At 49.2% G+C, this 27,450-nt stretch overlaps 1 protein-coding gene across 2 annotated transcripts in view; it reads left to right on the forward strand.

Moving 5' to 3' along the window:
- The window catches only part of Slc36a1 (solute carrier family 36 (proton/amino acid symporter), member 1), a 32,009-nt gene extending 8,971 nt beyond the window's left edge, over nt 1-23,038 (forward strand). The window contains exons 2-12 of one of the 2 annotated variants that reach the window (XR_879563.3): nt 638-782; nt 5,716-5,806; nt 6,288-6,376; nt 7,084-7,179; nt 8,705-8,789; nt 10,307-10,525; nt 11,663-11,761; nt 12,674-12,840; nt 14,895-15,064; nt 19,075-19,414; nt 20,210-23,038. Coding sequence is in view for 1 of the 2 variants with exons in the window: in NM_153139.4 (NP_694779.3) it covers nt 643-782; nt 5,716-5,806; nt 6,288-6,376; nt 7,084-7,179; nt 8,705-8,789; nt 10,307-10,525; nt 11,663-11,761; nt 12,674-12,840; nt 14,895-15,064; nt 19,075-19,346 (1,428 nt within the window). In the remaining variant the exon portion in view is untranslated. Of the gene's footprint in view, nt 1-637; nt 783-5,715; nt 5,807-6,287; nt 6,377-7,083; nt 7,180-8,704; nt 8,790-10,306; nt 10,526-11,662; nt 11,762-12,673; nt 12,841-14,894; nt 15,065-19,074 lie in introns of both variants that reach the window. The other variant, NM_153139.4, reaches the window with a different exon arrangement.
- Nucleotides 23,039-27,450: the final 4,412 nt, after the last annotated feature.

Below are 27,450 nucleotides of genomic sequence, written 5' to 3' on the forward strand. Positions count from 1 at the left end.
GAGCTCATGGTGGAAAAGAATGTGTTTTGTTTAGTTTTGGTTTTGGGTTTTTTTTTTTTTTTTTTATGGTTTGGGACCCTGTGAAGTTGAAGTAGAATTGGGTGACCCAGAGAGGATTTCATGAGTATAACTGTGCCCTCTGCTGAAGGTAGAGGATAAAAATAGACACTTCAAGAATCATCTGGGTTCATGTCTCCTGATAATAGCTCACTGATAGGTGATTTAACTACTGTTTGAGGTCCAAGAGATAATAAGCTCAGAGGAGGGTGGGGGTGAACTCAACCAGAAGACTAGGGAAGGCTTCCTGGAAGTGTACACTTGCACTACCCTGCCCTACCCAGAATTACTTCACACGTGTGTTGCCCAGGTGCCCTGGAATGAATTTAGAAATTTATGAGCAGGGCACCCAGTGGGAAGGTGGGGAGGCAGAGGGTGAGCAGGCCCAGCCTGCCCGTGGACTTCGTGCCTCTTGCATCCTCCTTGACTGGTACTGGGCACTCTAGTCAGACTCACTCCATAGTACATCTGTCACCGGGAGCAGCTGTGACAATGTCTGCCTCTGTTTCTGAGCCCACTCCACAATTGGAGCTGAAGGCCCCATCTACTGGAGATCTTAGCACTGCCTCTGTTCCCCCAGCTACCATGTCCACACAGAGGCTTCGGAACGAAGACTATCATGACTACAGTTCCACAGACGTGAGCCCCGAGGAGAGCCCATCTGAAGGCCTTGGCAGCTTCTCCCCCGGCTCCTACCAACGCTTAGGAGAGAACAGTAGCATGACGTGAGTATTTGTGACCTTCTGCCATGGAGTGGGCTTTCCTGTCCCCAAGTCTCCCTTGGAACAACTGGTGCCTCCACCTTCCCATTTTACACTCTGCTTGACAGAGGAAAGTAGGCTATCCATAGGCAGGGCCAGCAAGGGACTCTGCCCCTCCCTAGTCATTGCTTATTTCTTGTTAGTTCCCAAAGGCTGGTGAAGAGCTTGTACTTAAAATCTGCGTGAGAAATAATGTCTTGGGCAAGAACCAAGTGTCAGATGCCTCCTGGCCCCATTAGCGCCTCCTTGGCAGAGCCTCCTGGGACTCCAATCCCGGCACTTGGCGGGAGGGAGTGGCAGCTGTATTTAAGAACCCTCCAGAGTTGGTAGAAGAGAGATCCACTTTCCTTAAGGGGGCTGCAGTCTTGTACCTGGCACCTGAAACCCCAGTCTCATCTGGGCCACGTTTGGCTCTCTGGTTCACAGTTTCTCCTGATATAAGAACCAGTTGAGAAGCCTACTGGGAAACTGGGCTGGCTGTGTGAGGAAACTTCAGAGGATGGGGTTCTGTTCTGAGTTTCCCAGCATGCCCCTGGCCTTTGTCAAGGTCCCAGGTCCCTGTCCTTGGCGGTCCTATCATTTATCCCCAATCTCAGCTGTCATCCTTCTAGTGTCCCTTGTGGCTGGGTGTGACTTACTGAGGATGGCTCTGTGTCTTAGTGCCTCATGCCTCTACGCTCCATGACTGCTTAAAGAGACTGTGGCAGCTCAAGGGGATGTGTGGGGTGTTCTCTCTGCATCTTTTCCTGGGAGGGTGTTTTCCCCTGTGAACTGAGGTGGGTGTAGAAAATGGTGTGTGCACATGAGTGGCTCCTTGCCACCATTAGCACAAAGATTCTGGCTTTTTAGCTTATGCCCCATACAGCCCATTGTTACAGATTCCCGACTTACTTGCAAATTCAGCTGGGGAAGAAGATTGCTTGTGTATGATACAGCTGTTGGCAGCCAGGACACCCTTCCTGTCTTCCCTCTGATTTCATCTGTCCAATCAGTGTGGAGAAGGAGGTCTCTTGAGGGCTTGTGAAATACTTCCAATTGTCAGCTTGTTTGCACAGTGCTTTCTGTGCACAGTCTGAATTTTTCACTTTTGTAGAGACTTCTCTGAAAGTCAAGTCCAGCTAGCTAGTCAAGAACAGAATGGCTGCTCTAGGTCAGCCATCCAAGGATACATGCCTGGGCTGTCCTCAAGGTCGCCTTTATCACTTCCCCTGGTTTCTTGGAAATCATGCTGAGCAGACAGTTCCCTCTTTCGACTTCTATTAGGACATTTCCCAAGATACAGGGCAGAGTATTCATTGGGGTCTTGGAGCATTGGTCCCTCCAGCCTGGGGACAGGCTCTACCCAGGCTTTTATTCTGGAAACATGCCGGGTGGGCCAAGGCTGATTAGGGACCCTTGTTAATCTCTCTCAGGTATTGTGAGGGACATGATTGGAAGCCTTTATCCTTCCTGTTATCTACTTTATTAAGGAGCAAAGTACCTTGGAAGAGCTGCTTAACCACACCTGACTCTTCTAGAAGTTAAAGGCTCAGTTAAAAGCCCAAAATAGTGAGTGCAAATAGGAACTGTAGACATTTCTGTGGCAGGGTAATAGTGATTTTCAGCTAACAGTTGGTGCCGTAGAGCCATTGACAGTATTGGCAGCAGCCTCTGTTAACACCGGAGGGCGGTTTACACACAGTAGGGCCGTTTATACTGTAGGGCACATTTTCTTTCTTGCCCTATTGAGTAGTTAGGAACATCTCTCTATCCCACCTCAGCAGTGCTTCCAAAGGTCAGCAGACTGGGGCATCAGCTACCCGCTGGCGTCTGATGCCTCAGAACAGCCAGATACGGCCTGCAGAGCTTCGGGGTTCCTAGACCAAGTCCCTTCCTCCAAGTGCCAAGGTGCTGTTTGCCTGTCACTCTCTTCACATGTGCACAAAGATGCAGGGCAGTGTGCGTCTACAGTTTCCCCCACTCACACTTTCCCCCTCCCCCCCCCCCCCCGCCCCAACACACATACCACATTGTCTGAGACACATGTGGGTAGAAGGAAAAGGACAGTTTGACAGGGCTGGGGCTGCATGCAGCCTGGGTGGCAAAGTGCTTGCCTAGCATGTACTATGCCCTGGTCTTGTTCCCAGAAACACATAAATTCGGTGAGGTGGCACGTGGGAGGTGGAGGCAGGAGGATCAGAAGTCTCAAGGTCATCCTGGACTACACAGGGAGTTCAAGAACAGCCTGGGATGCCTGAGGCCCTGTCTCCAATGACCAACAAAAAATTCTTGACAAGAGAGAGAGGTCATTAACTCTTATTAAGCTGCAACCTTTAGCAACGGGGCTTTTAGTAGTCTAAATAAAAAATTACCAGATACCAGTTGTCAACTGAACTAATTGGGTTTTTTTTCTCCCCCTACCCCATAGGAATAGTTTATTTTACTAGAGAGAACAACCAGCTAACTAGGTTTTTCAGACCCAAGTATTTAGCATTTTCTTTGAAAATGAAATGAACCCATTAACTCAAGAAAAAAAAAAAAAACACCAGCAATGTTCTTGTGGCTCCCATGAACTGTGAGCTTTCAAACAAAATAAGAAAAATACAAACAAGCAGAGTGCCCAAGTCACCCTGGTATCCAGCTGGCACTGTGAGATCATCCCCAAGAGGTCCAGGGGAACCTTCGGAAGCAAGGTTTTGAGCTTATATAAGGACCTAGGTGAGCGCATGCCTTAGGAGCCAGGAAACTCCATGTATGTTAGGAAATCTTGCATGATAGAAAGGTCCCTGAAGACAGCAGCAGCAACAGTGGGTTAAGGAAACAGACTGTGGGAGGCTCAGCTTCCACGCAGCAGCATCTCATTTTGGAGCAGTGTCAGAAGAACTGTCACGGTTGAAGAGGCGTTTAAGATGTCCCTTCCTTTTCCGGCTGTACGACTAGGGAGAACACAGTCTCTCCTAGACTCGCTCCAAAGCAACGCGACATATAGACATTGAAACAGACACCCAGCTGTCTTCTGTCAGATGAGACGTTTAGGAGATATTTTAAACAGCCGTGGGGGACGTGATGCTGGAACGCTGGCTCAGTGGTTAAGAGCATTCGCTGCCCTTGCAGAGGGCCTGAGTTCTGGTCTCAGCACCCACAGTGGGCTGTTCACAGCTACCTGTAACTCCAGCTTTAGGGGATCCCATACCCTTTCCTGGTATTTGAGGGCACCCTCACTCATGCACACGTGCACACACACAGACATATTTTTTTTTTAAACGAGGGGCCGGAGATCTAGATGATTGCTGTTCTTCCAGAGGACCCAGCTTTGGTACTCGGCATCCACATGATGGCTCAACCGTCCATAACTCCAGTCAGTCCCAGGCAACCTGACACTCTCTTCTGACCTCCGAGAGCACTCCACAGTTACTGCACAGTACAGATGAGCGGGCAGGTCCTAGAACAGAAGGGATGGTCATGCCAAATGACAGTAGTCAGGGCCAGGAAGCCCAGCACAGAGGCATTCTGGGGGAGGTTTCAGAGAAGTGGGAGGGTGTGGTACAGATTTACCTTTGCACTGAAGTGGGTTAAACATTTGTTTGACAAGATAGAGATTTAACAGGCCCGTTATCTCCTGGCCACTAGCTGCCTGTAATGCCTTTGGACTGTGTGGCCTCAGAGTTGCACAAGGGAGCACATCTCTCCTGGGAGGCAAAGGCCTTTTCCTGATGGTAGGTGCCAGAATGGCAGGTAGATACCAGGATGGCAGGTAAATCAGATCTCCTTCCTGGTGGACCTGAGGGAAGGGCCTTTGTGGGCCGCAAGTGTTGTGGGCGTTTGACTTCTGCCAAATGTAGATTTGCATGCAAGTGCCAGTCTTGAGGGATCTTTGTGCGCAGGGTCAAGTCCTGAGTGACCGAAGGCTGAGTGACGAGCTGTTTCGTACTCTGTCACGGGCAGCAGCTGGCACACTCCTGTGTAATCTGGGATGTCTGCCTTCCCTAGAGAAGGGGGACTTGTGACTCACCCTTGCTGTCACCACAACCCATGTGTCACTAAGGCACAGCATTCCTGTGTGATCCTGATTTCTCAGCAGGGTCTGTGGCTTCTCACCTGTGGTGTTTACCCACCTCCACTTCCCTGGCTGGCCTCAGGTCTCTGCCTTCCACTCACCTGCCCCAACTCTCCCTGGCTCTGTCCCCAGCCCCTCCATCTTTAGTTTTCCTCCAGATATTATGTATCTTTAGAAGCTGGCATCCATAGTGACTCACCCATACCCACTGTGTAGAGCTGCATATAGTGTTTGTTAAGTGAAAAAACTCAACGAATGAGAACCCAAGAGAGGGTTTATGTACGTCACAGCACAGTGGGGCAGGCTATACAAAGTCAGAGGGACACCGGCTCTTCAGACACAGGGGTAACCCAGGGGCCCACTGAACAGCCATCTCTAGCCTGGGTCCACAGTAGCAGTTGGCTTCTGCTTTTTCAAAGTCTAATAGGAACTTTGTGTTATTGTTTTGAGACGAGACTTGGGAGAGAGGTTTTGGTTGTTCTTGAGCTCATTCTGTAGACCTTGAACTCAGAGATCCTCCTGCTTCCACCTCCCAAGGGCTGGGATTAAAGGTGAGAATCACCATGCCGGTCCCAATAGGAAGGTTGAGTCTCTTGTATTATGTGACTGACTCTTAGAGGATTATCTAGTGAGTCTGAAACAAACAAACAAACAACAAAACACAACCCCCCCCCCCCCCAGCAAATACAAATAAAACAGAGTGCTCCTTGAGCAGGTTGGTCCCTTATCTTTGAAACAAAACAGCACCAGGTTGCTGGGAGATCTGATAAGGTAATGTACCTAAGCTCTTTGTGTTGGTGCCATGCGGATAAGCGATGGCCGGGCTTGCGGTTAACCATTCCCACTTGCCTCCCTACTCAGATGGTTCCAGACCCTGATCCACCTGCTGAAAGGCAACATTGGCACCGGACTGCTGGGGCTGCCTCTGGCAGTGAAGAACGCAGGCCTCCTGGTAAGGGTTTCAGACGTGCACTCATCAAATGCTGTGCATCACTCTCCGAGTGCCAGGCACTGCATAGGCTCTGAGCCTGGCTCAGTGACGTTAGCTGACAGTCCTGCCCTCCCTTTGACTCACCCACGTAACCTGCTCGCCCAGTGTCACCACGGTTTCAGAGACATTGACTGTCCAAGTGCTGACCTCGCTGATCGCCCTCAAGATTACTTCCCGGCCTGCTTCATCCCGGAGCCTGCCCCTCTGGATCCAAGACAATCCCAGAAGGAGCTTATCTTAGGTCACTGTTTTCCACAAGATTCAACGTCTGGACCAGGGCTGAGGTCCCATGTAGATCCAGTCTCTTGGATTCCTGCTCTCTCCTGATGGACAGAGCTCTGTTCCTAGAAGTGCCTTAATCGCATTTATCATCTGTACATCTCGTCTCCTTTGGCCTCTCTCCTAATTCTGCCTTCTTCTCTCCCTTTTGTCTGCAACCCAGTTGGGTCCTCTCAGCCTGCTGGTGATTGGTATCGTGGCCGTGCACTGCATGGGTATCCTGGTGAAGTGTGCTCATCACTTATGTCGTAGGTGAGAGCCCCGAGCCACTTGATGAGGGGTGGAGGTTGTCAGCGTGGGCCCTTCAGTCTGAAAGTGGGTTGGACAGCTCGTCTGGGCTCTCCACCCAGCTGGGAATGGCTGCTGTCATTACAGTGTTGTGTCCCTTCCTTATTACTGAGATTTTGACCTTTTGGGGGGTTCCTTGCTATCTCTTAAGTTTACAGCTGTCCAGCGGGTGGAGACTACAGTCTATGCTTGTGGATTTTGGTGTCGATTCTGTGCTGTTCACTTAGTACCTGTGACCCAGGGGTTGGAAGAGGGCTCATTTGGTAAAATGTTCAATGTGCAGGCTTCGGCATCTGTTAACAAAAGAAGCTGGTGCGGAGGAGCTCCTGCAGTCCCTGCATGGGAAAGGCAGAGGCAGGAAGTCCCGGAGGCTTTCCCGACACCCATTCTAGCACAGTAGGCAAGCTGTGGTTCAGTAAGAGGTCCTATCTTGAGAGAGTGATTGGGGGAAAACACCCGATATCCACTCTAGCCTCCATGTATGTGAACCTGTACACCTATAAACATATATACACATACATACATGCACCCCACTTATGGTCTTCAAGGGGTTCAGAGTTCCCCTAGGGTGACAGGTGGAGAATTGGTCCATATCTTAATAGCTCCATTTGTCTTTTTACTGTCATGGTCTAACCCAGGCATTCTGCTTCTCTTGTATCCTAACCCCGCAGACTGAACAAACCCTTTTTGGACTATGGGGACACGGTGATGTATGGACTAGAATGCAGCCCCAGCACCTGGGTCCGGAACCACTCCCACTGGGGAAGGTAACTGACTTCCTTGTTTCTATGGCCACAGCTCCCAGTGTGGGGACCAGAGATAGGCAGGTATGATGCAGGGCATTGTGAGGAGCGGAGGGTATTGTTGGGGTTAGCCACGAGGCCTCAGCTTCCTCATCTTTAATATGTGGGACCTGACCTAAGGACCTCTGAAGGCTGTGTCGGCCCTCAGAGCCTGCGGCTGCTCTGGTATGTTCAGCAAATGTGTTTTATGTGGTCTCTTGTAAGCGGCACAAAAATGATTCCTGCTTAGAGAAGGCATTTCCCTAATATAAATTACTTAGTCCCTACCCTGCAGGGGCTTATGGCTTTTGTAGGGTGATAGATGCGTGGGAAGAGAAGCCTGGAACAAGACAAGAGACGCATGGTTAAGGGGCCGCAGGGCCGATCTTGATGCCTGGGTATGGGGTAGGCAAGGCAGTGTCCGGAGCAGGTGGGGAGCTTTGGAGGTTTCTCCTGACTTTTCAGGTGACTGGAGGGAAACAGTCCACCCTTTGTTCCTGTCTACATGGAGGGGATAAGTACTGTCGAGGGCCTGAATCCTCAGTTCTCTTGTTTTGATGAAGAGGGTGCTTGCTGTCATTTGTGGCTCCAGCCTATAATGTGGTGTGTCCCTTCTTTTCTCCCTCCTCTCTCCCTGCCTCCCTTCTCCTTTCTTCTTGGCAAAATCACCTGTTGATGAGCAGTCAGGTTGCAGAGTGCCCACCACAGTTTGGCTAATCAGCCAGTTCTTCCTGTCTGCGTTCCTTCCTCCCCCTCTCTCTCTGTTCTCCCGCACACCCTTCCTGGTGTTCATAGGAAGAGCATTGTTTGCACATGGTAAGAAAAACAGTATTAACTTCTAGCCATAGTGCAGTGGCATGGGGGCATCCTTTGGGTTCTCCTGGAACTTCCTGTGCACGTATGAGCATACACATCTTCTTACATTTCTCTCTCTCTCTTGTTGGCCAATGGCTCTTCCTGTGTGTGCTGTTTAGAAGCTTGCTTTCTCTCCTTTGATACCTTGGAGATTTTCCTCCGGAAGTGGTTGCAGCTCTAACCCATCCTTTCTCACTGCTGTGCCTTGTTCCGTTTAAGACAGGTCTGGAACCCCGTTGCTCTCACCGGGGCTTCAGATCGTCACCCACTGTTGTCACAGTGCTTCTGCCAGGAGACCTTCAACTACATCAGTGCTTGGCTCGCAGTTGTAGGAGTTGGAGAAAGGCCTGCTTTCTAGACTTTTATGCTTTAGCAAAGAATTGAGTTTGGTGGGTGGACAGTAGAAGGCATGGGCCAGGTTATGCTCTGGTGATGCCCTGAGCTCATGCAGAGAGGCAACAACCAGGGAGGGGACGTGGAGAGCACAGATACTCCCAAAACTCTGCACCGGTGGCCCTGGCACACCTTGCCTTCTTGCCACAGCTTGTTCTTGTCACCCACTGAGAAGGGACAGCGAGGACAGCTGTGCAGATGCTCATCTCCGGGGAAGCTTCCAGACCTGACGGGCTTTGCCCCTGTCTCACCCTCTCTGCAGGCGCATCGTGGACTTCTTCCTCATCGTCACTCAGCTGGGATTCTGCTGTGTCTACTTCGTGTTTCTGGCGGACAACTTTAAGCAGGTAGAGTTCTTGAGAGAGAGGGAAGGGTGAGAGTGGGCGGGGCTTTTGTCCGAGGCTCTGGGCTGAACCTTTGGTGTTTGATTCTCATCCCAGCACCTGTGGTGTAAAGAGCTCCTGCCTTGCCTGTGTTGACACCAGCTGATCTCCCCTCTGTAGACCATTTATGTTACTGAATGAAAGACACTCACAGCCTTTACATTATAATATGCCTTAGGCAGCACGATAGCTGGGTAGCTGCCTACCCTCCATGCTGTTAAGAGTCTACCTTCACTAACTCCGTTATCATTTACTATTGACTGTGTCCCATCTGGGCTGCTCTTAACCCAATTGGCGGCTCTCCTCCCTCTGCTCATTTTTCCTTTATTCCTTGGCTGCTTCTTCCTACCTTCTCCCTCCTCAGCTCCACCCCCCCCCCCCACAAGCCTGCAAAACCTCAACCCCACCTATGTCTCTTCTGCCCAGCTATTAGCCGTCAGCATCTTTATTCACCAATCACAATTAACCTGGGGGCGGGTCACCGGGGCGGACTCCAGGTCTTGGGGCCCCACATGTAGCATTACGGTAGACAGGAGAAGAAGCTCCTCCCAGGCTGGTCTGGGGAGCTTCTGTGTTCCTGGGCAGCTTTCGGGACCTTTACCTAAGTACAAGTGCACAGCTCTGTGGAGGCCTCAGAGTCGGTTGTCATTTTCTATGGCTACTGGGCAGGCTTAGGTGTCAGGCTGCCTCAGCCTTTGACAGAAGCCAGGGTTATATCACCCTTGTCTAAAAAGGCTATAGATTTAGGGCCAGAGCCTATGCCCTAGATCCCTAATAAGCCAGGTACAGCCACCCGTCCTTGGTAAGTAAGGGTTGATAATGAAGAGCAGAAAAAGACTTATCAGTATAACCTCACGGGGAGGAAGGATCTGTGGATCCACCAAGTGCGTCTTCGGGGGCCTGACAGGAGGCGAAGTTTAAATAGAAGGAAAGAGATAGGTGGTCAAGGTGTGGTCCTGCCCGTCACGGCCCATCACTGTCTCCACTCCAGTCTCTCCTGCTCGGTGGCACTGTGTATAATCCCATCCCCTTTCCAGGAGACTAGTTCTGTGCCACGGCCATTTCCTTCTCTCGGCATGGTATTCCTAGGGGGAATTCCACGTGTCTAGGGTGCCAGAGTCCAGATGGCTGGAAGGAGGAACTTAGTGTTTCTTCAGAATGCCCCCCTTCATTTCAGTCATCCCAGTTATAGCTGGGTCAGGGCCTGCAGGCTTTTCTCTTTGCTTCCTGAACATCAGAAATGCTTAAGATAAGGGTGGGAAGAGCTTACCGTTAAATTCCCCCATCATCTGTCTCCCACGTCCTTCTGTCTTGTGAAACATCATCAAACCCAGCTCAGACAATTTGCAACCATGAAAACTCCAGAGGTGCCTACATATAACACCAATTTCAGACAGCGGATCCTTTTTCCAGACCCTCTCTAGCAAGATAACCCACTGGCTCCATCACTCAGGGCTTCTTCTCCTTCCTTCTGGTTCCAGGTGATAGAGGCAGCCAATGGGACCACCACCAACTGCAACAACAATGTGACCGTGATCCCGACGCCCACCATGGACTCTCGACTCTACATGCTCTCCTTCCTGCCCTTCCTGGTGTTGCTGTCTTTCATCAGGAACCTGCGTGTGTTGTCCATCTTCTCCCTGCTGGCCAACATCAGCATGTTCGTCAGCCTGATCATGATATACCAGTTCATTGTCCAGGTACAAGCCCAGGCTGCCCCATCCTGTGGAATAGGAAATCAAATGGAAGGATCACAGCACTGCCCACATGCGGCGTATTTAGATTAGAGGTTGCATCGTTTCCTGAGGAGATGGGAACAACGTTTACTTCAGAGAGGCCTCCAGTGACAGACCAGAAATTACTCCACTTAGATCTTTCCATTTATGTATTTTATAACATTTTTCTCAAGCTTTTAATTCATTGGTCTTGTTGTAGAGTTGAGCTGGGTTGATAATTTGCAAGCTTCTTTGTACAGGGAACTCTCTCCACTTCGTTGGTTGAGTTGCAGGCCAGCATGGTCAGCGTCACTTACTTGATGGATGGGATGTCGGCTAACCTGTCTCAGTCACAGAGCAGCCGTTTCTGTGATCTGTGAAACTCCCACTTACAGCTCCATCTGACTGATAGATGAACCTGGGATCTGTCAGTCACTGACCCATGGGTAGCTCCTGTTTCTAGTGTCATCTGTGACTCACGAATAGTTACTGCGTGGACTTGAGACACCTATTTGTCCTCATCCTGTAACCTAAAATGCTTCTTCTTTTTTTAAGAGTAAAATTTTTAAAATTAATTATGCATATATGTGTGGGTATGTGTGCATGAGGACAGGAGCCATGAAGACTACATGAGGGTGTCTGATCCCCCTGCAGTCATGTAACAGTATGGGAATTTAGTCTTCTGCAAGAGCAGTGTGTGTTCCTAACAGCCGAGCTGCCCCACCCTAGGCTCTGACTTTCATGCTTCAATTATATTCATTTTGCTACCTTCCCTCAGCGTTTCTCGGCATTCTTCTCATGTGCCTCTTGATAAAGTGCTCAGTTTCTTTTATCTCTTGAGTTTCTTTTATATCAAATGTCTGGGGATGCTATCACCGAGTGCAAGAGCATGAAGCTTTATGCAGGCATCAGCATGTGAGAGGTTTATGGTATATTGGGCAGATCTTTATCCAAAACAAGTAGAGACTTCCCAACCCAAGGAGAGAAAAAGGCCGACTGTCTCCATCTTATCTGTCAGCTTCTTCTTATTTGGAAGTCTTGGATTTAGGAGAAGTTGTGCTCTGACTGGTGCTCCAAAGCTCAAATCTCTAAATAGCCCTTGGCTTTGTTCATCTTTTCCAGAGGATCCCAGACCCCAGCCACCTCCCCTTGGTGGCTCCATGGAAGACCTACCCTCTGTTCTTTGGCACAGCGATTTTTGCTTTTGAAGGCATTGGAGTGGTAAGAAGGGTACTGTGGCTTGGGCCTGAGTGCTCCCTGTGGACCTGAGTGCTCCCTGCCACCCAATGTCCTCACTGACTCTGCTTTAGTGCTCGGGAAACCCCAACATGGCCTGTGCCCATGGTCACAGCACTCAGGAGGTGGGTGAGGGTGTATCCCGTGTCTAGGCTGTCACTGGCTACAGCTAATTTGAGGCCAACCAGGTATATAAGACTCTTCCCACCCCCACCCCCCAAACACAATTAAAGAAGGGAAGTTCACACTTGGGAAAATTGGCTGGAGGCTGCGATCTCAGATCAGGGGTCAAGAGTCCTGCTGGGGGCCATACTGTTGAGAGGGTGAAGGGCACTCCCATCCCTTGACAAGCTGACAGAAGACAGAGGGAATTCCAGTCCACCCTCTCCTCACTATGGATTAAACGGTGGGCTCTGAAGCCCCTTGTATGCACGAGAGTGCAGCTGTTGATAGAGTAGCTGATTTCACTGTGCACTAAAGGAAAGTATACTTGGTGGTCTGGCAATAGAGAGTCTATTTTCTTTTATGATCCTGTGTGTGTGTGCATGTGTTCACGTGTGCATGCATGTATGTGCTTTTGTGTGTGTGTGCATGCATGTATGTGTGCTTGTGTGTTTGGAGGAGATGACGTCTCTCACTGAACCTAGAATTCTCAGTTTCAGTTTCAGTGGGTTCCATTGGTAGCCAGTCCTCCCACCCCAAGCCACCTCTGCTAGGTGCTGTGCTTACAGATGCATGCCACCACACCTGGCTTTTTTTGTGGGTTGTAGGCATCTCATATGTGCATAGCAAGTACCTCAGTGGCAGAGCCGTCTCCCCAGGCCCCTGACAGTGTTATTTTTGTCATGTGTTCACGTCTTTCTCACATGCTCTCCTTCCCTTACTACTTTTTTGTAGGTTCTACCCCTTGAGAACAAAATGAAGGACTCACAGAAATTTCCATTGATTCTGTATTTGGGGATGGCTATCATCACTGTACTCTACATCAGCCTGGGGAGCCTGGGGTACCTGCAATTTGGAGCTAATATCAAGGGCAGCATCACCCTCAACCTGCCCAACTGCTGGTATGTGGAGGGACTGGAAACTTCCAGAAGGCGACAGGTCACGATGTGGCTTTTTCTTGTCACTTGGCTACCCTGAGCTTGTGATCTTACAGCAGCTTGTACTGAATTTATGTGTGAATCTTGCACCTGTTAAGACATTTCTCCTGTGAAATACTAAGCCCAGAAGGGCTGAGTATCCAGTGTGTGTGTGCCTAAAGCCATTCCAGACTCGTGTGATTGGAGGGAGGTCTGCCTGGTCAGTCACAGGTGTGCCATGCAAGTGGGAGTGTCTCACCCTGGACTGTTGGGAGTCCTTCATCAAGTGTCTTTCCCAGTGGACATGCTCTGGGGAATCACTTGAGACCCACAGAAGTGCCTGGATGTCACAGAACATGTACTGATCAGTCTCTGTTTGGAAGACCAAAACCTCATTGTAAAGAGCGTCTCTTTGCCCATACTGAGAACCTGGTTAATGCCCAGGGTCCTAGAGCAGCCTCCCTTCCCATCCAGCTATTGTATTGCACTCTGAATGGTGAGACTTTGGGGAAGACAAATTGAGAAAACTGTTGGCTCACTGGAGTCAGTGTGTAGTATAGGATCCCTAATCAGCAGGCGTCGGAAGACAAAGCTCATTGCATCTCCAGCCAAGTGGGCTACCACACAGCCAGCCCACACCGTCTGACCCCGTTGAGCAGCTGTCTTCCCTCTGGTACCTAGTCCAGCTGAGCTCAGGTCCCTGCTGCGCTCCTGTGTGCATGAGGTTACCTGGGTGTCTCCTGACTCTAGATTTAGCAGCTCTCTGGAGGTCTCAGGGGCTTAACTCAGAGCACCACCAGCGGAAGGGTGTTTTGTTTTGTTTTGTTTTGTTTTGTCTTGTTTTTCCCTCAAAGAGTTATTGTCTGTACTTAGCAAGAGAGACAGGAAAAGACCCCCCCTCAGCCCCCCCGCTTCCCCAGTGTTCTTGCAGCTTAAGAATCTTATCTGGGTGTTTAGCTCAACTACACAATAAGATATTTCAGTCAGTCCCAAGAGTGGTCAGTGTCTCTCACTGTCGTATGCGCAGGTCTTGATGAGGTGGCATTCTGCTGAAGAGAGTGGCCTTTCCTGTGTACTGAGTCAGGTCAGAAAGCTCTGGGTTCCTGCTCTAGGGGCAAGTTGCAGTACCCCACGGCATGTCAGTGGCCTCCTGGGGGAGTCTCGGGGATCTGTGGTAAAAGGCAGCCCCTTTGGGATGAGGAGGGGCCTGTGCACAGGGCAGAGTCCAGATACAGAAGGTATAAGGAGAACATTTTACCATACCCTGGGCACAGTTTACATATTCGGAGTGTGTAAGAGTGTGTGTTTGGTAGGGGACAGAGGGCTTGCTTCCTTCCTTCCTTCCTTCCTTCCTTCCTTCCTTCCTTCCTTCCTTCCTTCCTTCCTTTCCTTCCTTTCTTTCTCTCTCTCTTTCTCTCTCTCTTTTTTCCTTCCTTCCTTCCTTCCTTCCTTCCTTCCTTCCTTCCTTCCTTCCTTCCTTCCTTCCTTCCTTCCTTTCGTATGTTTGTTTGTTTTTAGAAAAAAGTTCTCCTGTAGTTCTCCTGTAGCTGGTCTGAAATTCAGTATGTAGCAGAGGCTGACCTTGAACTCTTCCCGTCTCCCTCTCCAGAGTGCTAGTGTTATGCTGTGCCTGGCTCATGTCTTCATTGTGAAGAGCTACACAGGGGCACTGAGACTTATTTAGCTAGTTTTCTATGAATTAACATTTCATTTTTGTAGCCTTCCCTTGCATAAAAGCTATGGAGAACTTTTTCTTTTTAATTAATTTGCATTGTGTGTGTGTGAGTGAGTGGGAGATCTCTTCAGAGAGAGAGAGAGAGAGAGAGAGAGAGAGAGAGAGAGAGAGAGAGAGAGAGAGAGAGAGAGAGAAATTGGGGCAGGGGGAAGAGAGAGAGCCAGCATAAGACTTATCAGTCTGAAGACTGTGCGGGTGGGTTGGTGATCTTTCCGGCTGTCTCCAGGGTACAGGGGCGGGTTTGGGCTCTGTCAGGGCTGTCGGAGTGCACCATCAGTCTCCTGAGAGCACCCACTCTCTGCAGGTTGTACCAGTCGGTGAAGCTGCTGTACTCCATAGGCATCTTCTTCACCTATGCCCTCCAGTTCTATGTCGCAGCTGAGATCATCATCCCGGCCATTGTGTCCCGAGTGCCTGAGCATTTCGAGCTGATGGTGGACCTTTGTGTGCGCACCGCCATGGTCTGTGTGACATGTGAGTAGAAGAGATTATTTCTGCATTTCCTTAAAGGTTAGAGGACATCTGGATTGTCCCCAGTGAGAGCCTGGCACACAGACACGCTACTAGAGTTGAGGCATAAACCAGGGCATGAAGAATTGGTTCTTAGTGACTGCAAAGAACTCTGGAGTGAGGACAGGAGTTTACAGATGATGTCTAAAGTTCAAGAGAGAACAAAGACACTGTTATGATCCCATCTGAAATGGACAGCAAGCTAAAAGCCACTCCAGAGGGCTGGGCATGCAGCTCAGTTTGTAGTGTGCTGATTGAGTGAGCTTTCATAAAGCCCTGGGGTTCCATCTTCAGCATCACATCAACTGGGTGTGGTGTGGTGCACACCTGCAATCCCAGCACTGAGGAGGCAGAGGCAGAAGGACCAGGGTTTGAGGTCAGCCTGGGAAATGTGAGACCCTGTTTTGATAGCTAGAAAGATAGATAATGGATAGATGACTAGCTGGATAGATAGATGAAAGGATGGATGGATAGATGGTAGATAATTGGATAAAAAGATGGATTGGACATGTGGATGAATTGATGGTTAGATAGATGGTTAGCCACTTCAACCACATCCTTAGTAAGAACTGGAAGCTGTAGTATAAGGCACTGTTACTATCCCATCTAAAATAGATATGAGTATTTAAAAGATGCTTCAGGGTCTGGGTACTCACCTAGCATGCATCCGCAGCACCCAATACACTGGGAAAGGTGGTACACGCCAGAATCCGCTCACTGGGATGTAGAATCAGGAAAGTCAAGGTTTCAAGGCTAGCCTGGGATACACAAGACTTCTCTCTCAATCAGTAGCTAGCTACTTCATCTTGTCTGTAACGAGGACACATTAGTTTCATAGAAGGTATGTGTTTGTTGTTTTAAATAGCAGTCCATTGTAAGCTGGGTAGATGATCCCAGATATTTTTTGTATGTTCATTTTAAACATCTGTTAACCTGGCTGTTTTCCTCTGTTTTTTCCTCTTTTCTCTACCCTGAGCTAAGGGGTGTGGCTTCAACATTAAAATCAGAATATCACTAGCACCTTATTTCCTATTTGTTGAAAGTAAGGTCAATTTTTAAAAACTTACGTTTTCCTTATTGCTTCTGTGAGTTTCACCAGGGCATCCCTAACCAACTGGTCACTAACTTCTGATTTAGATTTCTGGGAGATTGGCAGTTTTCAAATTAGACTTTTTTATGTTAGTTTTAATGCTTAGGGTAAGCATCTCATTGCTTATTTCATTAAGACTTCCCTTATTTATTTAATCCTAGCCTCCACCCTTGGAATAATTATGGTCTATATGATTTTTCCTTCTACCTCAGACATATCCATATAAATACACACACACACACAATTTGTAAACTGAACTGGAATTGAATTGTTTTTGTTTTATTTACTATTACATGCATGCACTATGGTGGGGTACATATAGAGGTCAGAGGTCAACTTTGTGGTGTTGGATGACCTATAACCTCTGATCTTAGTCCCTCTACCTCCTGGGATTACAGGCGTGACCCACTCTACTTGGCTTGTCATTGTTCTCCTGCAAGGACAGCAGGTAGAAGGCCAGCCTTCTCAGCGTCTATGCAGAAAGAACTCTCTAGAAGTAAGGAGATGACCTTGATTCTCTCACTTAACCTTGGCCAGATCTCCTAAGGCTTTCTTGCAGACTGAATCTGGTCATTATGGACTCCCCAGCCCCGTGGAGAGCTCATAGCACCCAGAAGTCTGGCTTCTGCTGCTCTCTGGCAGACTCCGGTCCCTCTCCTGGAGCTAAGCTGGAGAGGGTCCGGAGCAACTGCACAGGCTGCGCTGTGCTCCCATCCTCTGCAGCAGCTGCAGAAGCACACTTACTGGGTCTCCTCTAAGGTGGGGTTGGGATTAGCTCCAGCTTTGAGGAGACAGCTTCTGTGTGCATAGTGGCTTGTCTCTGTGAACTCTGAGAGACTGTTCTTGAATTTAAAGGGCTCTGCAAGGCAGAATGTTGAACATTCAAATAATTTGCCTTTCCCCAATGTGGCTCCTCCAGAAAAAGTAGGTCTATCTCTGTAAAATGTCCTAGAGCATAGGACCTACCCTGACCTGCAGCAGGTGGCAGTCCCCGTCTCTGGACCTCATCCTGTCCTTAGAGCCTCTTGGTTTCTCTGCTTTTCTTCTCCTGGCTCAGGGCCTCACTCCCCCACCTTGGGCTGTGTTTGGGCTCTGAGACTGTGTTCCGCTCTCCTATCTCCTCTGATCTGCTCTGTGCATTGTCCTGTGAAAGAAGGCAGCCCCTTCATCTGCCCTCTCCATAGCTTTTACTGGCTTCCCAGGAGACTTTGAAGTAATTGTGGGAGGCAGAGGAAGCCTTTCAGGGTAGCACCAACTCGAGTATAGACTTGTGTGGGTTCATTTTGTCCTTGTTCCTCTGCTTTTTTAATTCTTGTGGCAAAGTTGGTTGGTGAATCACTTTCCATCTTTATGTGGCTATCTTCAATTACACCTGTCCGTTTTATTGGCAGTCTGTTTTTATCGCTGTCTCTAATGTTTTCCTTACTTTTTCTCCTCTTTCTCAATGTATATATCCAACAAAAATAGGGAGATACATACCAATAGATAGATAGATAGATAGATAGATAGATAGATAGATAGATAGATAGATAGGTAGGTAGGTAGGTAGGTAGGTAGGTAGATAGATAGATAGATAGATAGATAGATAGATAGATAGATAGATAGATAGGGTCCAGCCTCTTGTTTAATGTTATGTGCATGGATGTTTTACCACTTATGTGCCTGGTCTCTGGGCATCAGATCTCCTGGAACCAGAGATAAAAGCGCCACGTGGGTGCTGGAAATAAAACCCACATCCTGCAGAAGGGCAGCCCAAGCTCCTAACCACCGAGCACTGTCGCCAGTCCCCAGCCTAAGGTTTTAAAGAGATCTTATTTTCAAGTGTGTGTATGTGCGTGTGTGCATGTGTGCACACACGTGAGTGTCCACAGAGGCCAGATGAGGACATCAGGTCTCCTAGATCAGGAGTTACAGGAGTTGTAAGCTTCCTGATATGAGTTCTGGGAACTGAACATGGATCTTCTGCAAGAGCAATAAGTGACCCTAACTGTTAAGTTATCTTCTCCAACCTCTGTGGCTTCATTTTAACCCCTACTTGGAGTTCATCTTTCTCCCCACTCTCCCCGACTACATTTGAACTGCAGTTGAGGGAGAGGTGATCGTTTCCTTAAGCTTTGCTGTATTCATAAACGCAGATGTCCATACCGCCTAGAATGAGTTTGTTCAAGGCCACTGTGAATTCTGAAGATGAATTTCTAGACATCGAAAAGCCTACATAGTGCACCGTCCCAAGACTGACATGGCTGGTTGACACAGTGGGCTTTTCCTAGAGGGCAGTCTTCAGGCAGAACCACCCCTGTCCTCCTTGTCACGGGTTTTATCATGGTGTCTCCTGAAGAGGAGGAGATGGGAATGTGTGGTGGGCCTTTGTGTTTAGTGCTTGAAGACTGATGTGTTTGTGGCTCTATCAGTGTGAGGAAGTGAATGTCCCTTAGAAAGGCCCACCCACTTTTCTTCACCCCTACCTTCACCCAGTTGTCTGTTTGGGAGAGACTAGTTGTCCAGCTGGGAGAGTAGTAACCAACTGTAATCCCAGTGTTTGGGAGGCTGAGGCAAAAGGATCTCGGGTTCAGTGTCAGCCTAAGATACATAATAAGACATTCGAGACATAGTAAGGTACAACTTGTGACAGTGCTGTCAAAAAATAAATATATAAATTATATATACATATGCATACATACATATAGACGTGAGATTAGAGCCAGGAGACCACAGTAATTCTGTAAATCTGATCACATATTGCCCAAGATTGGACTAGATAGCATCTTAACTTCCTTCGAGTTCTCAGTTCTAAACGTGGACCCAGGCCAAACTTTCTGGGCAATGAGCATATCTCCTACAGCCCCAGGCACTCTTGAACAAAGACGTCCCCCTCTCTCTGCAGGTGTGCTGGCCATCCTCATCCCACGCCTGGACCTGGTCATCTCCCTGGTGGGCTCTGTGAGCAGCAGCGCCCTGGCCCTCATCATCCCGCCCCTGCTGGAGGTGGTCACCTACTATGGAGAGGGCATTAGCCCCCTGACCGTCACCAAGGATGCCCTCATCAGCATCCTGGGCTTCGTGGGCTTCGTGGTGGGGACCTACGAGTCTCTGTGTGAGCTGATCCAGCCAAGCCATAGCGACTCCTCTACCAATTCCACCAGTGCCTTCATATAAGGATCTGGGTGTGCTCCCTCCACCAGCCTCACCCTGTGTGTCTCCCAGTAGTGTCCCCACATCCTCAGGTATAGTCCAGCCTCTGGAAAAAGGCAGGGTTGCTGCCTGGGCACTGCTCTATCTGGCATTGGACCCTTGGGTAACCTGGGCTAGATGAGACTGAGACTGGGGGAGGGCGGGGAGCAGCCCCTCCACTTGTGATGGTGCCGTCGCTGCTCTCCTTCATCACGCCTCCTCCCTCGGCACTGCCCCCCCCGCCACCCCCCCGCCCCCCCCCCCCCCCCCCGTCTGACCAGCCACGCCTAAATTATTCCCATTGCACAGCTCACTTTATTTAAAAGGTAGTCTCTGGCTCCCGACATTTTCTCCTTTCCTGGGCCAGGCCTAGATTAAATAAGTGGGGACTCTCATGTTTTACAAAGCCAGGCCTCTTTCTCATCAGGCTCCCAAATGCTGTACCTCACTGTTCCACCCAGCTGAGTCCTGAGAGGGTTCTGGATGCCCCCCCACCCCCAATAGTTTACAGCCAGCCCTGAATGCTGAAGGTTTCCATCTGCTGTCTGACTTGGGGAACCCACAGGCCACGTCACCTCTTCTCGTTTCCTCTGTGTAGGTCACAGTGCTGCCCCTTGATTTCTTTAAAGACAATGAGACACTGCTCAGGCTGGAGGTATTTACGGTGTATTTAAGCTTAGGGTTCAGGCTCTTGACTTCAGACCTGGCATCACAGCTTCAGCAGCTTGGCACTTGGCTTCTCCTTCCACTAAGACACCTGCTCCAGGGGACCTTGGATATGCCCTCCGCCCTGCCCTCTTGGCCATTTTGTTGTTTGTTTGTCTGTTTTGTTTTTGTTTTGTTTCCAGACAGGGTCTCATGTCACCAGAGTTGGCTTTGAACTTGCTTGCTGTGTAGTCAAGGATGACGATGGGCTCTCAGTTCTCCTACCGTTGCCTCAAGTATGGAGGTTACTAGCATGAGCTGCCACTCCCAGCTGGCTCAGAGACCTCAAGCAGATCATGTGAGCATGCACCGCCTCTGGAAGCCCCATGCTTCTGTGGACTTCCATTCATGAGACTGACTCCATATGGGCACTCGGAAGTACTCGTGTATACAAGGCTAAGGACGGGGCGCAGTTCCTCTTCATAGACACTACGCACAAGGGTCATTGTTTACAGTTCCTGGGGAGAGAGCAGAATCCCTGCCTTGCCCCAAGCTGCCTCTGTATCCTGGGCTTCCAAGGAACCACTAAACACTAACTGTGGCCCATACCTGCCCCTATTATGCCTCTCACAGAGTCACCTGGCTTCTAGGTCAGTCATCTTAGGGTGTGCCTTTAGAGGCCACTGAGAGTCCATGACTTGCCACTGCTCCCCTGTTGATGTCAGGATTCCCAAAGGACAGCTGTTGGCTCTCCATCTCTGGGTTATGTGTGTGTGTGTGTGTGTGTGTGTGTGTGTGTGTGTGTGTGTGTGTGATAGTGAACACGTGTGCATGCACACATATGCACACTACAGAGCGGTTTGTGTCTCCTCTCTGGTTACCAGGCTCTTAACTACAGATAGGATTTGCCTTGAAACTCGAGTTAGAGAAAGAAGCAAGAATTTATCAGAGTGCTGCTTTTGTGTTTGACAGAAGCTAGTGGCCCAACCTTGCAGCCAAGCCCCTTCTCGCTGTTCTGTCCAGAGCCTGCTGCGTGACTTCTAGGTCACAGGATGGGAAGGATGGTTTCTGGCTACAGCAGCCACTGTCCTTAGCAGCGTTGCTAGGAGTAGCCATTGCTGTCTTGGCCCCGAGGAGAGCAATGCTTTTTTCCCTTTCTGGCATCAGCATCCCCACAGGTGCTTATGTGGCCTGGTTCCAGCTGGGACTCACAGACGCCTTGCTTTCTGAAGTCTCAGGCTGGAAAGTGACCAAAGTAGGTTTAGACGCTGGCCAGCAACCCAACTGTGGGCCAGGCTCTCTCTTAGAAGCCACCTGAGCTTGGCTTCCTGGGTGGGAAGAAAGTCTATTCTGAACTTTTACAGGCGCTCCTACCCAGGTCTAGACCCATTGTCCAAGGCCAGCTACTCTTCAGGGCCCCTGGCCTGACACGGTGTGGTGTGCCTTCTGTAGCATTTGGCTGAGGGCAGCTTCCTTGGTACCTTGGTATGGCCCACATCTTTTGACCTCTTGCTATACTCCTGAGGTACTGTCAGTTTGGTGACCTGACTCTTTGAGCAAGGTCAGGGCCTTTCTGGATGGACACCAGGAAGCTGCTAAGCACATAGTGCCAGGCGCCACACACAGCCCAGGCGCCCACAGGAGCCCTGAGTCAGAGCCCTCCTGACCCCTCCCACTGTCAGTTTGGAGCCAGATGGCCCCCGGTGGGAAAACAGATAAATGGGAGCTTGGGCAGAACAATATAGACAAGGCTTGTGGAAACTAAGCCTGAATCCAGATGCCCCAGAGGCAGACATGCCCCATCCTTGCCAGCCCATTCCTTGTCTGTACCCAAAGTCAGAGGCCAGTTATCGAAAACTTGAATGTGAGCACTTGCTGGGAAGCATGTGATCTAGCCCGAGCAACCCACCGTGCCCTTAGCTGTGGCATCACTTGTGCTGCTGTCTGGGTCGGGAGAGGTAGAGGTTAGCTTAGGCCCACCTGTCTCACCTCACTAGCCACACCTATGGGCAGGTGCTCCTGTCTGCTCTCTTCCCCTGGAAGTCTTGTGCTAAGTGTGATCAGTGGTCTGAAGCTAGATCCCAGAGCCTGTCCTTAGGCTGTCTCATCCTCAGATTTCTCCCTCCCGTCAGTGTCTGCTCTTTGGATTCCATTGTTTCACTTGATCCTTCCAGGAAGTGCAGAGCTCAGATCATGTTTACAGCACTCACTACCCCCTTCTAATGCCCGCCCGCCCACCTGCCTGCCCGACAAGGGCTCTGGACAAGGGTTTGCTTTCCCTGCTAGCCAGCCCCAGCCACCATTCCCACTGGCACACTGAGGCTTTCTGGGGCCTGATATGGGAACCAGACAGAGTGGTCGGACGTGGCAATCAGGAGGGTGGCGCCAAGCTGGCTTGAGAATTTAATTTTCCAAAGTACATTACAAATCAGATACCATTAGGGGAAAGCGGGCCATGTGGCTCATCTTTGAAACTGTGGTCAATACTTGAAGGCACTTTAGTCCTGCTGGCCGCGCCAGCTTCCGTCTGGCCGGTGTCTTCTTTTTCTGTGTGTCCCGAGCCATTCACTGGTCAGAGACATTAAACCGTGCTCATAAGCAGTTATCAAAAAAAAGCAGCAGAAAATGAGGCTGGAAGGAGCCTGGTGTTTACCCTGTTCTTTGGTTTAAATCAAGCCGATGTTGAAGAAGCTGGAATTTTTTTTTTATGAATAATAAAATCCCACGTCTATATCGTAAAGCTGTCAGTATATGTTGAAATCAAGGAACGAGAGAACTGCCCTACAGAGAGTCTTAACAGCCAGACAGTACCGTGTGCTGGCGCCTACCTGGATGTGCATTGCGTACACGCGTGGGGCATGTCAGAGCTTCAGATGTGCATTGCGAACATGCATGGGTCATGTCATAGCTTCAGATGTGCATTGTGTACATGTGTGGGTCATGTCAGAGCTTCTAGGTCTCATTTGGGTTGCACATATGGATCTTGTGTTAAATTTCCACTTCAATAAATGAATTTTATTTTTTATTTTTGAGAGGTTGCAAACTGTGTCTTTGTTTTCACACTTCAGGGAAAAAAAATCACTGAGTTAGGACAATCTGACAAAGGGACAGGGGTCTGAGAAAGGGAAAGCAACCCTGTTTCCCTAAACCACTTCGATATTCTCCCGAAATCCTGGGTCGCCTTCTGCATATACCAGTGGGTAGTTTTAGGGATCAGCTTGGTTTTTCAGTCAAATATGAGCCTGGGTGTTTGCAAATGTTAACATTTAGAGCAGTTGACAAAGTAAAGATTACCCTTGCTAGTGTGGGTGGCTTCATCACATCCAAAAGTTCTTAAACCGTGGCCTCCCTGAGGAGGAATCCTATCTCCAGACCACAAGACCAGCTTCTCAGCTTCCACACTTGAGTGGAGACCAGCCCTAGGAACTGTACACCTGTCAGCCACAGCTAAGCTAGTTCTCCTTTGAAATTTGTTTCTATATTCTCTCTCTCTCTCTCTCTCTCTCTCTCTCTCTCTCTCACACACACACACACACATACACACACACACAGAGAGAGAGAGAGAGAGAGAGAGAGAGAGAGAGAGAGAAAGAGAGAGAGAGAATTTACCTACATTAACTGAAATGCCTACTGAGTCACCAGGCAGAATAAATAATTAGGTCACAATTGCATGTGTGGCCAACCACTCATGTTCCTTGTCTGGTGCATGACTGTGTGTGCACACATACACTGAGTCAACCCAAGGTCCCAAAGAAAGAGCCAGTCAGTCTTTACAGGCCACCAGCTGGTACAAGGAACCACAACACAGCAGGGGGCACAAGGAACTAGAACACAGCAGGGGTCGGTACCAGAGTTCCTGTGCTTCTCCTGGTACCTGCCTCTTCCCTTTGCTTACAGCCTCAGCCAGGAGGGTGAAGGGAGTGTCAGAAGGATGCGGGGCTTAGAAAACTGAAGGGAGTCAACACTTATTTACATGATCGTCTGCATCAAGGCTCCATTCCTATGTAATGGCTATAATTCAAACCCCAGATCTCCAAGTTCTTCAAGGTAAGCCCTGCTCTGCTGGAGACATGCGTATGACTGACAGTGAGCTGACCGGTATGACTGACAGTGAGCTGACCCGGCTTTCCTAGGTAGGCAGCCTCTTCATTTCTGCCCTTTGCAGATGTGCTTGGAGACCGTGAATCTTGAATGGTACATTTGTCCTAGACCAGCAGCTCTCAGTCTCCTTTCGGAGATGGGAGGTTGAATGACCCTTTCACAAGAGTCCCCCTAAGACCAATGGAACACACACGCATTTACATCATGAATCATAATAGTACCAAAAATACAGTTATGAAGTAGCAACAAAAATAATTTTATGGTTGGGGTCACCACAACACGCAGAACTGTATTAAAGGGTCGCAGCATTAGGACGGTTGAGAACCGCTCTCATAGACCATGGTCTCCCTCATCTTTTTAAATAGATTGAATTCTGATCTACATATAGCAAAATTTGCCTATTTTTCAATGTGCAGCTTGGTGAGACCATATCAATAAAAATGTCGAAGGTTGGGGCTGGAGGAATGGCTCAGTGGTTAAGAGCACTGACTGCTCTTCCAAAGGTCCCGAGTTCAAATTCAGCAACCACATGGTGGCTCACAACCATCCATAATGAGATCTGATGCCCTCTTCTGGTGTGTTGGGAGACAGCTACAGTGTACTTAACATGTAATAAATAAATAAATCTTTAAAAAGAAATGTAGATGGTTGCCTTCTAAAATATATTGTGATAATATGCATATATATGTGTGCAAGTGTGCACACCTAGATGTTGGGTATCCTGCTTACTCCCTGGAGACAAGATTTCTCACTGAACCTGGAGCTAGGCTGGATGTTAGCCAAATCCGGAAATTCTCTAGTCTGCCCCTATGACACAGGCTGTAAGCATGTATGTCCATACCTTAGGTTTTAATGTGGGTTCTGGGTATCTGAACACAGGTCTTCACGCTTGTGCAGAAAACATTCTTACCCACTGAGCCACCTCCCATCTCTCCATTCTACTCTGCCCTTGGCCCTGGAGCAAAGGTGTGCGGATGTGTGGACTACTCAGAGGCTGGCTGCCTTTTCAATGGTAATGGTAGAATCATGTTTTGAGACGTTATGTCAATGACAATCAACAGTTTTCTATATAGCATCTTATTTAAAGGGAAAGAAACTTCTGGCAATAGCTCCTTTGCACATAGAGACATTAGAGGGTTTTTAAAAATGTGTCTGGGATTCACATTTTCTAACTAGCCAGGACTCGCCTCCTGAGACCCCTGGTTCCTGCCTCCCACCACTCTCACCATGCCTCATTTGCTTCATCTCCTTTAGAGGGCACAGAGAAGTTTCTCACCCCCAAGACCTGCTGGGTGCCCTGAGTCTTCACATCATTACTTGTGCCTGACCTAGCAGGCTGCCCTTGTCTATGCCCAACCTGGGACTCAACTTTTTTGCTGTTGTTGTTTTGTTTCTTTGAGGCAGGGTTTCTTTGGGTAGCCCTGGCTGTCCCGGAACTCACTTTGGAGATCAGGCTGGCCTCAGACTCCGAGAGATTCACCTGCCTCTGCTTCCCAAGTCAGGATTCAGTTTGTCTCTGGAATCTTCCCTGGCTAATTTGGTGGAAATTTATGGCTCCTCCCTCAGCTCTGTGTTGTTATCTGATTAGCCTCAGGCCTAGCTGTGCTAGGGAGATGTGGCTCCATCAGCCCTCCATGGCCTTACAGGTACCTCAGCTGCAGATTCAACCCAGTGAACACAGGAAACATTGCACTTAATATCAAGTATAGACGGGCTTTGTGGTTCCCTCACCTCTCATCCACGTGACTGACCTCAGGCGTGAGAAATAATCTAGAGAGGACAGACAGTATGTACGAAGACCTGTTTAGGTCACAGGCAAATCGCACACTTTTACACCAGGGACTAAACCTTCTACAGAGTTTGGTAACCTTGGCAAGTCCGGGAACCAATGGCGTGGATGATGAGAGTCTCTGTACTCGGCTGCTTGCCTCACTGCTAAACTGCTGAGGGCATTGGCTAAGTGAGCGTCTCTCCCCTCAGCGTCTGACCTAGGGTTGAGCCTGTCCCTGAGGCTTCAGTGTCGCCTAGAGTGTGTGGTGTCCTGCACAGGCAGGTTGACTTCCTAGTGTTTTTCAGTTTCACGTTAACCTCACCAAGCAATTTCTTTGGCTGGACCTTGGAGGCTTATCAGAGAATCCAAGAAAATTCTAGGCTGTCTTTGACAAATCAAGTCCAAGAGGGCGCCTATGTATTTCAGGAAGCTGTGAGGCTGTCAGTCAGCACGGGGTCAGTGCATAACACAGTGGCAGCTCACTAACTCACCATATCACTGTGAACTCACCATATCCTACAGTGACAGTGATTCTCTCCTTGCACTGAAGCAGCTGTGGGCCCTGGATAAGTCACTCCCTACCCTAGAACGTCATGTCTGATCTTCTTTCCCAGTCAGATCTTTGAGACTCTCTCTTATCTTCAGCTCAAAATGACATAGACTTCTCTGGCTGAGTCCCTCTAGCATAATTCCAAACCTTAAGGCTCTGGTTGTGGCATCCAGTTCCTTCCAAGATCTCCTGTGTCTTTATATTTCCAGTGAGCACAGTCACTCTTTCTAGAAATCCTTGATAACCCTGGGGCTGACTCTGTGTGAGCCCTCCCCAAACACACACACACACACACACACACACACACACCAGCATCCCCACACAGGAGGAGTCTTCTGTTGCTTGAATCTTGTCGAGCTGTGTCTCTATCTTCCCCTCAGCAGGAATTTCCCCCCTGCCTGCCTCCTGCAGCCCCTCAGATGACATGCTGGGGGTCCTTGCTCTGTTCCCTTCCTTCAGACCCCCTCCTTCTTGCTGTGTTCCAAATAGCTGGTCATTCTTAATGTCCTCAAGACCAGGTGTAGGGATACAGGAGGGGCCTGGACCAGAGCCTCAAGACTAAGAAGATTTCCACCTCTCAAGATTATGACCCTCTGGCTCTTGGTACCACTTAGCATTAGAGTTCTGGGCTGGCCTAGTTTGGAATCCTGCCCCGTGGGTCGCACCTACTGCTGCTATGTGTTGATTGTCTGGGGTCCTGTATTTGAGATGGCTTCACAGACTCACATGCAGGGGAGACCTGGGTTCAAACCTTCATCACTCCTAAACTCAGTAACCTTGTGTATTTAAAGTACCAACATAATACAATCTACTTTAGTTTCTTTGTGCCTCACCTGCTCCCTGTAAATGGAGATGACAGAACCTATGTCAGGAGGGTTTCAGGAAGGTTAGGTGACTTGGGACAATAGTCATGCCAGGTGCCTGACTTCCAGCAAGTGATCAGCAAGTGGCTGTAGGATGGTGGCTACTGGCTGTGAGCTCTGTTGTTACTGCAGGGCCAGACTCAGAATGTTTGGATCTAG

Source organism: Mus musculus, chromosome 11 (genome assembly GCF_000001635.26).
Source record: "Mus musculus strain C57BL/6J chromosome 11, GRCm38.p6 C57BL/6J".
NCBI lineage: Eukaryota > Metazoa > Chordata > Mammalia > Rodentia > Muridae > Mus > Mus musculus.